The sequence below is a fragment of the Mastigoproctus giganteus genome, chromosome 14 (assembly GCF_048544385.1).
Source record: "Mastigoproctus giganteus isolate SK-2022 chromosome 14, ASM4854438v1, whole genome shotgun sequence".
Taxonomy (NCBI): Eukaryota; Metazoa; Arthropoda; class Arachnida; order Uropygi; family Thelyphonidae; genus Mastigoproctus; species Mastigoproctus giganteus.
Window position 1 is genome coordinate 79246457 of NC_143588.1, and position 18385 is coordinate 79264841.

The window sequence follows — 18385 nt, forward strand, 5'->3', positions numbered from 1 at the left end:
GGAAAACATTTGTCAATTTAAGCTATTTTGTGTTTCCCTGTAGGAACTTACTGGTTAACTGATGTTAATGTACTTTACTGTTATGTATATAACACTAAGGTAAGAGTTTACAAAAAAATCATGAATACAATCAACTGTATTTAGCAGTCATGTAGGCTTGCAACATGATCCACTCAGAGTATGCCATTATGCTGTGCAAGCTGAAAAAAAACTCATGTTAAACCTTACTTCCCTTCCACCTGAGATAAATTAACTACAGCCTTGACTGGTGAGGCCTTTAAAAATTCCTTGTCTCTGATGGGATTTGAACACAAAGTTCTGCAAACAAGCGACTTTTGGTGAAACCACTACACGGACAAAGAGTTTAAAGACTCATGTCCACTGAACTAAGGTGTAGAATAAGTGTGCGAAATTTTCAGATTATATTATTTTCAAAACCTTGTATTTGAATACAAGGTTTTGAAAAATTTGAGCATCTTTCTGCCATTTGTATTTGTTCATAAAAATTTCAACATGAAATAATTATATAGAGCCATGTTACAATCTAAAGGCTGAGTCAGATATGTCAGATAAAAATAAAGTTAATCAGAAGTTAATGGATGTGATCAACCAACTCCAAACAATTCATTTCATATTGAAATAAAGCTATATAGCAATTGTCCAACACTGTTCTATTGAACTGATAAAGATAAAAAGTTAATGAAAAATTTAAAGAATTGGCAAGTTTTCCATTTAAGTCACTTATGCAATAAAAAATATGCATTTGCTGACAGGTTTAAACATATTATTTTCCATGTTCTCGCATTAAATGTTATAAGTAATGCCATTCTACATTCAATATTTCCTTGTTAAAACATGACACCGTTTAACAACCACATATTTATGACTTTAGTGGAAGTTGGTTTGGGTTATTTGAATAGCACTTTTGATGCATAATGGACTTTAAAATCTCTTGATAGTATTTAGGTTAATTCCAATAAAACTTTGCATAAAGAAAAAAAAATTATAGCCAAGTTAAAATGCAAAAATCAATAGTAAATATTCGTTACCATTTTGTTTCTCTTAAATAAACAATTCAAAGACAACTTAATATCTAGAAGGAAAAAAAAGTAAGAATTTAAATTATAAAACAACTCTTGGTTTTATTTTCTCATTATAAAGTTGTTCAAATGTGTTACAGAATATTTTGACACGTGTTAAAAAATGAATGGAGATACATGATACGGGGAAGTATGACAAGTTATTCTGATTATGCACATTCCATAAAAGTATAAGAAAGACAGAACTCTTGACAACTATCATTTATTAAAATACAACAAACTTACAATGTGTGACAATCAGTCAAATTAAAATCCACTCTTGGCCATGTACAGCTTTAGGTTGGAATTACAGGCAAAAATGGGCTCTGTACTAATTGGCATACTTTAATGCAATATCAAAAGCGACACAGTGAAAAAATTTATTCCAATGTTTGTGTCTTCCTCTGAGAGAAAGAAATGTTCAAGAGACATCCAAGACACCAAACAGCCAGGTAAGAAATGGCTACAGAGACTCAACAACTGCACTGAGATCTTAAGCCACCACCTACACATCTACTGGTGCAGGATGGGAAGGAAGGGTGCCCACACACTGCAGGATGGTCTCAAGAAGTGAAGACTGATGAATACCTTTCTTGGGTACTGAGGTATAAGAAACAAATGATCTGACCTTATATATCTCCTTGCAATTGATTTAGCATGGAAGTTAATATCATAGATGTAATCAACCAATCCCAACAATTCATTTCATACTAAAACAAAGCTGCAGAGCAATTCTCCAAATGCTGTTCTAGTGAACTGATAGATTTCAAAACAGATCCAAAAAATAATATCTAAAACACCCGATAATTGTCCTTTCATAGAAACAGTATGTGAAATGTTCTGATGTCACAGAAAAATCTAACATTTCCACACAGTACACAGAATCCTAACTGAATGTCCCAACACCACACACCAATATATATACCCAAGTTACAAGACTAACAAACAGCTGCAGCTGCTGCTACTGTAATGTAACAATCACATCTCCACCGTTGCCAAACAAAGATTCTTAATGCAAGGGAGGGAAATGATGAGATTACTGGAAGACTAAGTGGATCCTAACTGAAATGAAATGTTTCAGCATTTTTTTTCCCTATTTTTCTTGTCTTTTTTTTTTTATTTTTAAATGTGAATTCTTAAAAAGAACATAATTTACACACAAGTAAGAAAAAAAAAAAAGTTTCAAAAAACAATGCACCCTATTTAACTGAAACAATATTCCACCAACACCGTGCACAACTGGACTTGACTAACAATCTGATTTAGATCATGAAATTTTATGAGAGCTTTAAGGATCTTCACTGAATGATGCATTGCTTATGTCCATTCTTGATCTTCAGTCGGGACTTAGGACGGTACCTTTCCAAGTAGGACAACTGCTTAGCATTGATTGCTCCCCGTCGTTTGCTAAAAAAAAGGTAAAGGATGGTGTGTAGGTGACATGTTAATGAAATGGCAAAAACTGAAATGCATACTTAGCTTAAAACATTTATTTTGTAATGTTTCTGGAAAGTGCACAGGCCAGTTTTTTTTTTTGTTTTGTTTTTTAATGCTCAATTTCTACACTAAATTGTTAATAGGCAACAGTTTCAGGTTCCATCATCAGATCATAAATGCTGTAGTTCATCATCCCTCAAACAATGCCTAAAAATACCGGATGAAAATCCCAGAGGGCCTGTATACCATACACGTGGTTGTGGAGTCACCTACATTGGAGAATCCTACCAGCAGCTTCTATCTAGACTGGATGAACACAGAAAGGTTGTATAGTATGGTAGGTCCAACAAATTGGATACAGATTACCATGGCTTCCAATGCTGGAACCTTTGGAAATTCGGAGATACAACTGTACTCATCACACCACTGATCAAAATTACAAAATAACCTTCTTTTGAAAAAGGCCTTCTTCATCAGGCTTTAGTGATCTTTCTATCAACAGAAAACAAGGATCAAATTTCTGCACTTTGACATCTTCAAAAGAATAGAAAATGAAACAACAAAACAGTTACTGACCAATCATGAGATAACTACCCACCAGACTTCACCATAAGAGTAAAAAAGAACTGGACATCGTTGGAACTAATAGGATGTAACGTACTCCATTTGTGTACAGATATGCAAGATTTTCTGTTTGGTGTCATTCTTCCAGCTAAAACTCCTGATTCAGGGCTATAGCCTAGAACCAGCACAGTTGTCTTACAACCTGTGCCCTCAGGGTGTTTCTTATTCACTGGGATAGCCTAGTTATTCTTTATAAAGCCTGTGCACTAGTTGGAATCAAATTGCTATGTAGGAAGTAAGAGGGCCATATCCACAGTATACAGTTTTTGTGGTTACCATTTAATCTTATGTTTTATCTTGGTTATAGTTTCTAAATTCCTCAGTACACCTCAGATTGTCTTATAACAAACAAAAATTAGAAAAAAAAAAAAGTTAAAATTGCATCTAATTAATTATCTATCAATTTATTTTACATAGTTGGTATATGTTCTTCTAATTCTTCCCCCCCCCCCAAGCATTTATGGTCTGGTGATGGGGTTTGATAAGAATCCTGAAATATCACCTGCTAGCAATTGAGTGTAGAAATTGAGCTTATACAGTAATACCCCGACTTACGCTACCCCGACTTACGCGAACTCGGAGTTACGCGGTTCTTGATTTTTTCGTTTGGCAACGCTGCCGCCCACTATCTTCAAGGTCGTTTTTCATATGTTATCAATATCCGGTGCGACGGCAGAGATTGAGAGCGAAAGATGAACAAAATTAAACTTTGCTGCTTTTATGTTTTTTATATCAGTGAAGGGGAAACACATTTCACCATAATAACGTAAAAACCCACACATTTCCAGCTATCGGTATAATCGCAAATGCAATTAGATCGAGTTTACTACCAGTTTATAACAGATTTCACTAGCAGAAACGCAACTGGATTTTTATTGTTTTATGGTAGTAACCCCTAGAAATATGAGGTGTTAATAGTGTATCTCTGCCTTTATGGTGTTGTTTATTCAGTTGCTACATGCGCGCAGCTTTGTTTATGCGTATCAAGCGTGCTCCTCGTTTTGTAATTGTGCTTTATTCCCTAAAAATGAGAAAAAGAATTAAAAGGTGTGAAAAGGAAGCGTCCTGGTGAAGACACTGCAGATTCAGAGAGAAAAAGAAAAGCAATTATCGATAAACAGAGGCGGACTGGATCAAAAATTCTTACCCGGGAAAATTTATAGTGGCCTCGCACTATGGTTTATGGCCAAAATCACACTGGCCCACCGGGGTTTCCCCGGTAAGGCTTATGGCCAGTTCGCCTCTGTCGATAGAGAAAAAATATAAAATTGTGAAACGCTTTGAGCGAAATGAAAGACCATGTGATATTGCACGTGCTACAGGCCTAAATGAAGCAATGGCGAAAAGCACATGACAATTGCAAACTTGACAGGTTGAAAATTGAAAAGATCTCAATTGTAAAGGGCTTAAAAATTTTAGAAAACATAGACTCCAACGAAGAACGCGTTATAGCTACAAAGCAAGGAATAAAAAAATTATTAGCTTGCTACGAAGAAATTCTGCGTGAAAAAAGGGAACGCGCTGTGTCTTCAGACGAATTTGTTAGATTTTATGAAGCCATCGACATCGAAATAACTTTTTAACGCAAGTCATTTGTTTTTTTAATACATATTTTGTATTAATATGTATAAAGAACTGCAATTTTATTAATATTTTTCTTCTAAACTAGTGTTTTTGTTAGTCCTTGGTCCCAATTAAGCAAAATTTATATGTATTTATATGCAAAGTTGTACCCCGACTATCGCGTAACTTCGGGGTATTACTGTATTCCATATGAGTTTAATAAAACCTCACCATTGCTTTTATTTCTGATGTTATAGTATTCCCTATATTTATACAAGCATCACCTGATTCAGTTCCACCAATTTCTGGATTTGAACTCTAGGATTTCTTTACTTTCTGTCTGTTTACATAGTTGTGATATGTCTCAAATCATAAAGAAAGGTTACAACCCTCACACTATGCAAATTTTCAAAACTACTGTAAACATAAAAATGGCTACTACTGCTTCAAGTACAGTCAATAGATGACAGCATGTCCCTCTTAGAGTAGAGATTCTTAACTAGGGTGCCACAGCACTTTGGGATGCCACCAGGTTACAAAACACTCCATTCCAACTAATGGAAAATAAGATGGTTGTAGGGCCAAAAACTGTCAGTGAGAAGCTGCAAGCAGTTTCCATTAATATGTGGAAATTCACGACACATCTTTAGATGCATTACACATGTTTTTTACGTTAGCAGCCTATCTAAAGCATGCCTCAAATAACTAGAGTTCAAGAATCACTGCTGTAAGTTTTAAGAAAATCCGTACATATATAGATGTAATTTGTTGATACTGTGGTGAAACAACTATCAAAATAATTAAACACACCCAAAATATAATTACATTGTAGCTGTTTACATTCAATGCCACCAGTGGGTATATACATCGTCCTACCAAAAGAATTTAAACATTACATTTGTAAAAATACTAGCTTTTCATTCTTAAAAAAAATAAATAAAATAAAAAATAAATAAAAATAAATATAAGAAGATTTCTTCCCTATCCCACCTGTCCTCTGATCAAAAAATTAGACATTAAAAAATGAATTAATATTGCTCATGCATGTTTTATTTTTATTAAATAACCTTTAATTTTGAAAATGAGATAAGCTTTTATGGAACCTATCCCTGACTGTTACATGATGAAAATGCATGCTGTAGAGCACATGTCTACTAATTATCATTTTCCTTGAACAACACCTGAAAAACACCTATGTTGGGTGTTATAACCAGCAGGATGAGCTGTAATGCCAATGTCAAAAAGCAAGTCGAAGAACACAAGTTGTTAAAATACTGGGTCACTCCTGAATTACAAACACCTGATTAACAACAATCATGCAAACATTCTTTTCATGGATGAAAAACCATTGAATATTTATTTTTTCTCAGATTAATTAATGATGAAAAAGGATGAAGTTTGCTGTATCAATGTTGAATAAGCTAATCGCAAAATTCTCTTAAGGCAACTTGAATTTTTGTGCAATTCTAACAAAAGCTAAATATAACTTATTGGGCTATTACTTTCCAGTGTTCCTTTGACCAATAATATTCATTGTGCAAAATGATGCTGTTGATAATTGAACAGCACATTGAATAGTATAATTAGTCTATTGTGCCGTACTTTCGTTGAAAGTCTTGCCAATCCTTGCAAGATGAAGACCGATGATGACTGTAAAACAAAGAACTTTCAATCTCACAGCAGCTAGACTGCCTGTAAACTACTAGATGCTAAATCAAATGTAGTCACCATAGTGATTATGTTTGTGAAGCCCTGTGAATAATCAATACTAACCACATTCAACAAGCATATCTTTTGTATGTGAAAGTCTGCTAGGAAGACCATCAACATCCTAGCTATACAGTTTCTGCATAGATAACTAATTATACAACCTTTTGTCAGAGGGTATGGCTACATCAGTCATTTAGGTCATTATAACAGATGCCAACCTGCTGACAAGCTTGACTGAATTTCTTGAAAAACATCTGTTGCACATTAATCAGCAGTTTGAGACTATCAGATCTTCCTCTATCTTGCTACCAAAATATATGCAAAGTTTTACTTCAGTAGTTTAGGAAATAACTATTGTGCATACAGAGTTAAAAGAAATTGGCAAAATGTAGTAATAGGTAATTATGCATTCATTTGAACTTATGTACTTTAAATGGAATTATGAACATAAAAATAGGAGAGTAGGAGTTTCATTTATATTTTATGTTAAATTATCTCTAAGAGAATTAATAAAACTGATTTTCTGAAAATAAGTGTAAAAACCATTTTTAAATTTAAATGTTTCATTAAAAAATTTAATTTAACAAAACTATTTCAATTGATTAGGAAAAGGACAAGCACTGTTTATATAGAAAGTAGAATTAAAAAAAAAAAAAAAAGGGCTTGTCAGGTTCTATTAGTGTGCGTGTCACAACTGGAGACATCAATACCGCTAGGCCAAACTTATCTTTATTAAAATAATTAGTTTTACTGCATATACATTAGCAAACTTCTTTTTTTCACTTGATATCTGAATACAATTCAAGCATATGGATATTATAAAAAAAAATGTGTGTGCTGAGCATGCATAGCGGAGGTTAAGTGAAACTTCTTTAGGTGAACATTTATTACTTGACCGCCACAGGTGACGAATCTGCATGAATGGGAGCCTTGGAGATACCAGACATTCTGTTACCAAATCTAGTTTCAGCAAGTGCTGTGGAATCAGATGATATCTAAAACCATTTGACTTCAATAGAGCCAGAATCATTTTGTTCTTGAGAGAGCCACAACAGCTGTTACAGGCCAATGTTTGACTTACATCCTCATTTCGAAATGCTGTTTGAAGAGCATGATCTCGATCTGCTACAATCTTCACCACATTCTTGAACCAAAGCCGATCACACACAGAACAGACTGAACCAAAATCATTATCCAGGAATGTACACTTAAACCGTGCATGGATGCTCCAGTGTTTCTTATAATCCTGTTGCTGCTCCGACTGTGTATTATGCTGGCTACGTGTTGAATGATTTTACGGAGTACTTCTGGCAGTTGGCTTCGGCTTCTTCACTTTTCGTTTATGAGTGGACTTAGAAGACTCTTCATTGTTTTCATTTGCAGTATCAACTTCCATGACTCCTTAAAATTCACTTCTAACATTTCTGGAGAGATGTAAGGCTCCAGAGTTGTGGATGGACCTTCTCTGGCTTCTTTGTTCAATTCCATTGTGTGCTGTAATTTCTTCCACTGTCGAAATAGCTTAGATTTCTCCTTTGTACTAAATGGAGGTGATTTCGGTGGTCACATTGCATGTATACTTGCTCTATACACCTTATAAAGCTCACTATTAGTCTTTGACATGTTGAATTATAATTTTTTTTTATTAAATACTGTGGAGAATGATGAAAGAAATAGCATGATGCAATCAGCAGGGGTACTGATTGGGTCATGTGTCGCTCGTGCCCAGTACAGAGTGGTACAATAGTGTGTGCGTGGGGGTACAATAGTGTGTGCGTGGGGGGGGGGAAGGATTGAATCATTTCATGTTGCATTTTCTTGTCGATTTTTGTCACTCCATGGATGCATTGCATGTATGTGCTCTATATATGCCTTACAATTCTCACTACAGTGGATCCCCGCTTTATGATTGGTTCACTGTACGATGGACACTCCATAACAAAATACAATTCACTATACGTTATGTAGTAAGCGCTGGTCATTGTGATCATGTCTACATATTGAATTTTAATTCTATTAACAGCAATTCTAATAAGAGAATCCAATAAGAGTAATATTATCCACAGGCTATAAAAGTAAAGATAAAGCATGGATTTACACTTTATTACCTTATCAATTAAAAAGAAAGGAAGGCAGAAAGTCAACTACACTGGGTATTCCCAGGTGGTCACCCTCCCAATTACTAACCAAGCCTAATGGTGCTTAAACTTCGGTTATTGGATGAGAACCGATGCATCCATCCCAGTACGATATTTGGCTGTTCAGAACGCCTGTAATGCATTTACTTAATGTTACTGTTGCATTTTCATTGATCCATGAACACAAGTTACTCCCATCTGAAAACTGCTGGGAGTGCGTCTAAAGAAGTTTCACTTCAAAAATTTAGCAAATATTAATGTGAGAAATATGTACACACACACAAGCAGGGCAAAGGGGAGAGAGAGAGATACTCACTGCCTAATCAACTCCACTGCATCTTCATACTTCATTCCAAGTTCTATCAAAGCAAGAGCTACCAACACTGGAGCACTATATAAAAAATAAATAAAATAAACGACCAAATGTTGCAAAACTTAGTAGCAATCAAGCTACTATACTTTCAAAAACAATTCCAGTATTATATATTCGAGGATACTTGCATCAATAAAAACATCAAAAACCAGTCATGAGTTACCAATTTGGAAATAATCTGTTATGATGGGCATAATATAGCCATGCAGTTTGGATAAGCTTAACTATATATGTAGCATTTAACTATTACTTGGGAATATACCATGAGTAATTAATTCAATGCTTTTGTATTATTATTTTTCCCATTTGCATTCCAAACAGTAAAATGTTTGAAAATCAGGAGTTTATATGAGTAACTCTATACTTACATACAGACTACAGTTTACTTCCTAGAAGACAATTTAGAGTACAATTGTAGATCTTGACATAATGTACTATAGAAAAACAGTAAGCAATGGGATGAGTAGCCAATAACTTTTATTTATTTTTTGCATATTTCTAAAGAAAACTGAAAGGTAACACTATTGATCATGCAGGTATCGGACATTAAAAGAAAACTTTGTTGTGTGCAAAGAAATGAATTTACTGATCTAGTTAGGTCTTTGTTCTAAATGTTCAAGATTGACTGGATACTTTATTTGGTTTTGTGCTATGCTTGCAAACTGTTATTTATACCATGTGTCTTTTCCACAATTCTGGGGCACCTCTAGAGACCATAAGGGTTTTAGATACCTGTAAATGCATAGAGACACCACTGTTCTCCCCACCTCCTGGAGGATCTTGAGTTTGGTCCAATTTCTTGATTTTTTTTCCCTCATACGGAATCACAGCATAAAATTAAGAAATTTCTCTTACGTATTAGCATACATCAAAATATTGCCTTTCACCTTCCTTCCCAATTCTTGATTGATATACTATTGAAGAAAGCAATACCACTACCAGAGTCTGCTGCCAAGTCCACAGACACAGCAATCCAATGACTTGTCCAGAGTCAAGGTTAGCACAGTAACCCAAGGATGCTTTAGCCCCCAGAAAAAAGAATCAGGCAGGATACACAAGAAATTTGCCATACTGTCTCAGTAGCAAAAGTGCTCACACGAATAGCAAAGAGACAAGAAACACCAAGTCCTAGTGTGTCCTTTACAGGAAATAGAAGAAGCAAACCAAACCAGCTTGGTTAAGATGTTTTACAGCCTTTTCTAAATTGTCCAAGATCACTTTTGCAGAAGTTTTAAACTGCTTATTCACAGAAGTCTGTGATACATTCACAGCTCACTCCACAAAACCATCATCGATGTAGGATGATGACCTCTCTATCTTATAATTCCAAATGCACTCCCTAGAGCTGTAGGCATAAATTTTATCGATTATCACAACCTCCCAATTTTCTTTATTTAGAAAATCGAGTTAACGACTTCTCTGTCCTACCATAGAAAGTGAACCCTAGGTCTGTTTTAATTAAACTTGATGTAGTTCTACCACCATATCAATTTATTTCCATATTCGTGGTCATCTTTTATTTGTGAGGAGGATCTCAATAAATTTAGCTGATAACAGTTTCATTCAATAACAAGGGAGCTGAAGGATTTGCTGAACATGAACACAGGTACAACTAATCCTCTAAAAAACATTATGGTGCATTTAAATACCAATTAGAAAAACAGAATAACTTAACATTAAATTTACACAAGGCCAAATATTTCGGGGAAGCTGTTGTTGTCCGTTTTCTTCTGTGGCAAAAACTATCTGAAATTACTTTATAACATTTAAAAAACCGTCCACAAATTTGGGAATGCATGCTGTTTCGAGCTATAGGAAACATCAATCACCACCTTAAGTGCAAAAATGATGGAGTCAGAAGACAAATGGATTTTGCATGTCCAAGCATACAGACGGGGGGGGGGGGGGGGGGGGGGGGGGGGGGGGGGGGGAAGAGGCTGGTAGCCTGCATGGTTTGCTGATGTATGTTGATTGCTCCTTCCTGATGTGTGCTCAGCACCAGACCACTGGATTCTTGTAGGAACTTGTGACGTTATGGAAGAGTGTGATCTTTGAGGGAGGGTGGACAGCAATTTTGCTCCTGTTTAATGTGTTATGGTACTCCCTCTGTATGTGATAGACCTCTATCACATACAAAGGGATTACCATAACACATTAAATAGAATGTGATGGTGGTGGACTATGTTCAGTACTTTTATGTTCTCAGGTATAGTATAACAGGTATTATCACTTTGGAGGAAGTTACCTCTTCTGCTGTTATTGGTGTGCTCATCAACTTTAGCTTGGAAGTTTGCAGAGTTTGCTCTAAATAATATTTACTGATTTGGCAATTCACCTGCCTAATTTTTTTTTTTTTTTTTTTTTGTTAGTTGTTGGCACATCTGCTTCTGTGGCCATAATGCACCTCCCAAAGTTTGACATTTACTCTGATCAAAGCCCGAGGTGGGATTCGAACCCTTGACCTTTGGGTTGCCAGGCAGTCACTTTACTCATCCAGCACCTGCCTAATGAGAGATACGATTTGCAAACTGGATTGCAAGTGTGGTAAATATTACATAGGGCAAACCATCCACAGACTTCGAACTAGAGCTGATGGGCACATCAATAACAGGAGGGCAACCTTTTTCTAAAGTGATGATAATATGATGTTGCTCATATTATATTTGTTACCATAAAGTAAGCACTTTCTGCCTGAAAGTAGTCCATCACTGTATGTGATAGGCCTCTAGGAAATACTAGAGGCCTGTTACAGAAAGATTACCATAACACAATCAACAGAAACAGGGAAAGAATTACCCTCTTCCATAAAATCACAAGTATCCAGCAATTGGGCAGAGCACACCAGGAAGAAGTAATCAATATACATCAGTTTCCCCCCCCCCTTTCTTGTTAGTTGTTGGCGCATCAGCTTCTATGGCCATAATGCACCTCCCAAAGTTTTTGCATTTTACTGTGATCCAAGCCCAAGGCGGGAATCGAACCCGCGATCTTTGGGTTGCCAGGCATATACATCAGTAGCCATGCAAGTAATTGGCTTGGTCAGCATATCCAACACTTACTTCTCTAACTACTGCAGAGACATCTGGTATTGACATCATGCTCCCCCCCCCAATCTCTCTCAGGTCATCCTCAGTATAACATAGTCTTAATTTGTCATTACAGGAGTTGAAATCAAATTTTGGCTTTAAATACTGTGTAGACCCAAGATAGTCTCCCATGACCTTGTTGCATTGTCTGTTGTACAACTGTCAGCGGGGGGCAGTTAGCTTTCACTCAGTCTACTGCAAGCAACTGCAATGCAAGGTTATTTCAGGCATTTTATTTCGAATCACTCAATGTTCGAGTTTTTTGTTTGTGGCTATTTCAAAGTGAAATACTGTGTCATTTTGCTTTTTAATTTCAATGCTGATGCTCCTTTGTGTTAAATAATGGCATCTACAGTCAAAAGAAACTGCAATGTGTTGTCAATAGAAGATAAGATAATTATTAATAGACTGAAAAAGGGCGAAACCAGTGTATTTCTTGCTAAGATTTTTTAACATTGGTAAAGCAACCATATCTGAGCAGAAAAAAAATTAAATTTGAGGTTTACTTTAAAGTTAGACAATGAACATGGCTCTAAAGAAAAAGGAAACTTAGCTGCTAAGAGGAGACAGTTCTCAGACAGCCCTAAATTCAAGAGTTCTTCAATGGTAGGTCCCTTTTCTTCTGACTCCACAGTTCCTACACCTATGATGACTACTGTTTCCTGTTGTCTAAAGCAACATCCATTCCCAAAATTTAAAGTTTTTCTCAGTTTAATAATGATGTTTAAGATTTTTAAAATGTTCTATAGTAATTTAAGATGATTTTTATTACAGAAGGGTAAAGATCTCACAAACATCTGGCTTGTGTAAATTGAATATTTTAAGTTAGAAAGTCTAGTTTATTATGTTATATCACTGATGTTAGTGTATACTTTTTAATCATCTAATTGTGCATGGACAACCATATCTAAAGCTGCAGTTTAGACTCTGGATCAAAGATAAAATCCCAGATAATAACAACTCGATTCCAGGATTAGCTGACTTTACATTTTTTTATATTTGTCGAGAATTACTATGCAAAGAACTGGGGTAGTTCTGTGCACAGCTATCATTTGAATGTTCCATTAGGAATTTTCAAAGAATGCTTTAAATGGAATCTTTAAACAGTTTAAAAATGTTGGATGGAGATTGTTTGTTTGTTTTGCTTTTTAGGAGCATTAGCAACTAAGGCCATATTGCTCCGGGAATATGCGGTAGCCATTCCCTGACCTTCCCGCAATCTTTGCATTTGGTGGTGACAGGCTCGAACCCCAGTCTAATCAAGAAGCGTGTACTACGCACTGCTGCTCCTTCCCACCTGGCTACGGAGGTGCCGATGGAGATTGTCTTGCCTTGTCTGCACTATAAAGCTAATTTATTTGCTTTGTCATCTCCAATCTAAGTTAAACTGTACAAACAGAACAACATGTAATTACTGCTAATTATTTTGGTACACAATGCACAAAGAATATACCAAATATCATTAGGGTTAATCTCTTAAGGCTTTCATGACTCAACCCACAAGAAACAATTACAAACTGTTTCAATATTCAACAAGTTTTTAACTTCGGATTTACTCTTCTAGAAATTAAAATTCATTTAATAAGCTTACAGAATAAATGCTGATTTTACTTAGCATTTATTTAATTAAAAATCTTTTATTAACAAACTGAGGACCACAAACTTATTAAAAATTAGCTACACACAACATAACATTTGTATCTTTAAGTGTTCAATCAACAATTGGGGTTTTTTTTTCTTTTTTTTTTTTGGAAAAAAAGGTAGTCATCGATTTATATTTATTAGTACAGATGTGCTTTTAGAAATCATGATGTAAATCAAAACACTTTAAGTGAAATAGCTGATTTCACTTCACTTGAAATGTGTTTCATATCATCCAGAATGTGTTTCCAGAAACACATTCTGGATGATATAATTTTACACACAAGATCTAAGTAAGAGAAATTTTCATTGACTTTTTTTCCACTGTGACTGACTGATAAGAGGCACGGTGTGAAGACTTGTTTTTTTTATCTCCTTTCAGAAACATTTTTTTCATCCAACAAACAATGTAAAATACAATTACAGACAGTATGCTGACGCCTCATGATACCTGGGTGAAAAATCAAAACAATAACCAAAACTTCAGAGCACAGCAAAAGTAGTAAGCCTCGAATGTGGTAACTATACCCAGGTGCATTTGGCCATTGACAGTAAAAGGCACAGCTTGGACATTATTAGCTAGATTCTCCAAGTTCACTGTGTAATCTGAAATTAGCAAGTCAAGTTTTTGCACAGTAATTCTTGACAAATATAGAAAAATGTAAAGTCAGCTAATCCTGGAATAAAGTTATCTGGGGTTTTATCTTTGATCCAGAGGCTAAATGGCAATTTCTTCACAACTTGATCTCTTAATTCTTGAAACACTAGATGACACAATAGGCATATACACAATCTTTGTTACCATTCATAACAAAACTTTGTTACTGTGTTTCAGAGTTAAATGCTGACAATTTTCCAGACATACTAGTAGGGTTTACAATCATTTGTATACTGTTACAATGTATGGCAAACTAACAGAGAATTACAGTGCAAGAATTACTTGGCAATAAGCAAATAATGCACCTTGTTTCACTGCACAGAGAAAAACAACTGGCACATCTTTCAAAGTATCATTTTAATGGAAATTTAGATTTTTATTGAAAATTGTACAGTAAAACAGTGATATCACTGAAGTGAAACAACAAATATTGTCAAGGATTACTTGAACCAATATGGCAAACAAGAGCAAGTTAAGTTTTTACAATAGAAAGATTCATGTAAAATATTCACTTTTTTGTAGGAGGGTTGAATTTTGAGTTTCTGTGGAAATTAGCTGGCTGTAAAGGAAAGATTGTAAATTGAATGTAAATTAAGTTCAGTTTAATGGGAGGATGAGTAACTAACTAAGAAAAAAAAAATCCTACAAGAAAATTTTTATATAATATACATTCAATATCAAATATATATATTCTCTCTCTCTCTCTGTGTAATATATATATATATATATATATATATATATATTACACAGAGAGAGAGAGAGAGAGAGAGAGAGAGAGAGAGAGAGAGAGAGAGAATGAATCTTTATTGCAACGTTTGATTGTAACTGGTTACATGGTTAAGTATTGCAACTTTCCCTTCACGGCCAAAAGGCCAGGGGTTTACAGATGAGGTATTACAAAAACATTAAAACCATAAGGCATTAAACGATACAGGGATAAAACGAAAATGGCAAATACATATACAATTTACAGTAGTGACTGTCGTCCTCAGTTCATGGGACAGAGCAGCAAGAGCACTGTCAGGCTCGTTTCCCCATTATGCTCGCTAATTAATTCACAGGCGGTCTCCAACCGGAGCAGTTTCACTTCCGTCTAAACAGTTGCGATGGGTTGCAACGCTTTGTCAAGAGATGGTGGCACTATGTCTGCTGTGGTCACCATTCCTTGTATTAGTTACGGGGCTTGGCAATTGTCAGATGCAGCTAGCAGTCCCATGGAGGATATTGGGCCGAGTGTCCAACTATACCATTGGTTGACGGCAAATTTCTTAAGGTCAGCGTCGATGTCCCGAATTCATCCGAGCATCAGGTATGGTAGGAAACAATCTGATAGGTGGAGGCATGAATGAAGGGGCAAATAGCTGGGCAGGTGGAATCCTCCAGCCACAGAGATCCCAGAATGAAGGAGATGTGATCAAACCAGTCAACATCTTTACTGTGATTATTAATCCTTTTTCATCAATGAGAGAGGGCAGCCTGGGCCATTTCAGTTGTATGTACATGGGTGGTAACCTGTGCTTGTAGGTTACCCATTTGAGGAGCCAATATTCCACTGCCCAGATCGGTTTTCTGATCGTAGGTGCTGCTGACGCCCAGATTTCAGCTGCATAAAGTAGTGGGGAGTATATAATGGTCCTGACATATTTTGTTGCTGTAACCCTGTCTGAGATGTAATGCAGGTGTTGTTTTGATCTCCATTTCAGGTGTGCTGCATGACTGATGAGTTTGTCAAATGTGCTTGTTGAATCTGAGTTGTGTCAAAGACAACCCCCAAATCTAGATATGGAACAGTTGGGATGGAAACTCCACTGACGTTGGGCGAGATGATTGCTGTTTCTTTCTTCAGCGAGTAGAGCATGCACTTAGACTTTGCTGGGTTAATGTTAAGGCCAAATTAGCCTTTAGCTTTTACAGTGATGACACTAATGTATTCTTTATTTGATAAGTACATTGCACTTCATTTTCTATATACAGCAATTTCCAGATCTTAGCTGAACTCTTCACCTGTTAACTGGATTTTGTTAAAACACAAGTCTGGTTTTTATATAACAGACTATTAGATAGTATGAACCAGAGCTGTAATGCTCAATACGTTCTATGTTGATGTCAATATTTTTAAAATAATAAGAGGAGTTTACCTCAATATAGTACATTGAACACTTCCGTATGATACTCTCCAGAAATTAAAAGGAAAAACTTAATATTAGAGTAACAAAGTTTAAAAAATAATTAAAAATTAATTTAACACAATTAAAAATATGAAAATTAAAACGATTTTCCTTACAAATTATTTTACAAATAACAGACTATGTACAATTGATGAGTTGGGTTCCTGAATAAAAAAGATCAAAGCACTAATATTCTTCTTAACCTGCAGGATTTCTGTTCAAGTTTGTTAAATAAATTTAGCAAAAGTTTCTGAAATCTAACATCCTGCTGTAATGATTGTCTACAGAAAATTCGAAAGGAAATTCTTCAGATATAAAATAGTTATGATCAAAATGATGTGCAACACTAATATATAAAACTATTCTAAAAGAATAGAAATATAAATACCGGCCGAGTCCTGCAACACAATGGACAGCAATGCAACACTCCGGATCCTCTCTGAAGCGGACTCTCAGTAGGTCAAACCAATCCTCTACAACTTTTGCAGGTGGAGGAGAACCGTCATCAAACTGCCAATCCTATAATTATCACAGTTTTATATTTTACAATTTTTTTTTTTATTTCTGAAATAAGTACAAACACATTTCCACCACCTTCCATCATTTTTTAAAAATGCTGCTTCTGACTGGAGAAAATAAAGAAATTCTTTAGGATTTCTTTATATTTATTAAATATTTAAGAGTTCAATTAAAATAGATCATATTTTTAAACTGCCTTTAAAGTTATTCAATATCAAAGAAAGAAAACATTCTAGCAGCATCTTTTCACATTTTAGTATTAATTTAGTCTGTTCACCCTTACTTTTATTTGATTTATTTTAAACTGTGGTTGTATGGATATATATAAAATAATAAAACAGAAAATAGTCCTGATAAATGACACGAGGCAATGAACAGAAGAAAATTTTCTGTTCATTTCTCTTATGTTTAAGTATTTTATATTATGGTTATGTTGATCTCTCTTGCTGCTTTTTGCACAAGTTTATATAGATATCTTTCATTTCTATTAAAAAATCGTGTAATTTCTCTTACAGTGCCTTCTCACATTTTATTTCCTTTTATGTCTAATTAGTACATATATATATATACACACACGTACGTATTTTTTTTACCATGGATTTTTTTTCTTTAAACAATGGTAATTACTAACCCCAATTAGGAATATTACAAATTGGGGCATTATTGCATTAAAAACATAAAATAAATAAAATATATATTAAATGATAAATTTATTATATGGCATGATATATTAATACGATGCACATTTTCCATCTCCAAAAGTGGAAATGTTTGGCAAAATGACCAATGCAATGAATTATTTGGAGGTTATGGTCTGCCAAACTTAAATTTACCTATTTTCACTGCATTTTCCATTTATTGTCTAGACAGCTGACGGTAGAAGAGTTTACAATTTCAATGTGACTGCATACACACTGAGTTATTAATAACTCCCAGGCTTTTAGTGCCACAGTTAACAATGCGGCATTCATTTTTTGTGGCTACATACAAGGCATAACCTCCTTGTGGCTTGGTATGCTAACCAGCCACTGGAGGACGACTGGTTGGGAAGCAGCTGCCCACATTTAGTTATTCCTGATTACAGGTCACTGATAGGGATTACATGGAAGGAAAGGAGGATATGATCCCATTTCCAAATTTTGGGGGAGGGGGAGGGTCTGTCAGATATTACTGCAGAAGAAGCAATAAAAGCTTTAGCTTTTTTTTTTTCCCAGCAGGTTGCTGTGGGCCACATGGAAAGGGTGTGTGGGTGGGTCATTTAGTATTTAAAAAAAAAAAAAAAATCCACACACCTCATTTATCCATCCCCTCTAATAACACGACCAAACATGATTTTTACCTCCAGCAAATCAATGGCTGTTTCTGGTCAAGTTTTATGTATAGAATTTA

At 35.2% G+C, this 18385-nt stretch overlaps 1 protein-coding gene across 3 annotated transcripts in view; it reads right to left on the reverse strand.

Annotated features, from left to right (window-relative positions):
• Positions 1-1286: 1286 nt before the first annotated feature.
• PRL-1 (protein-tyrosine phosphatase 4A family member PRL-1) overlaps positions 1287-18385 on the reverse strand; it is a 71080-nt gene continuing 53981 nt past the window's right edge. For all 3 annotated transcript variants that reach the window (XM_090388826.1, XM_090388827.1, XM_090388825.1), the window contains 3 exons: positions 16866-16996; positions 8868-8942; positions 1287-2486 (listed from right to left, as the gene is read on the reverse strand). In XM_090388826.1, the coding sequence (XP_090244952.1) occupies positions 2378-2486; positions 8868-8942; positions 16866-16996 (315 nt within the window). In that variant the 3' untranslated portion in view covers positions 1287-2377. The remainder of the gene's footprint in view (positions 2487-8867; positions 8943-16865; positions 16997-18385) is intronic.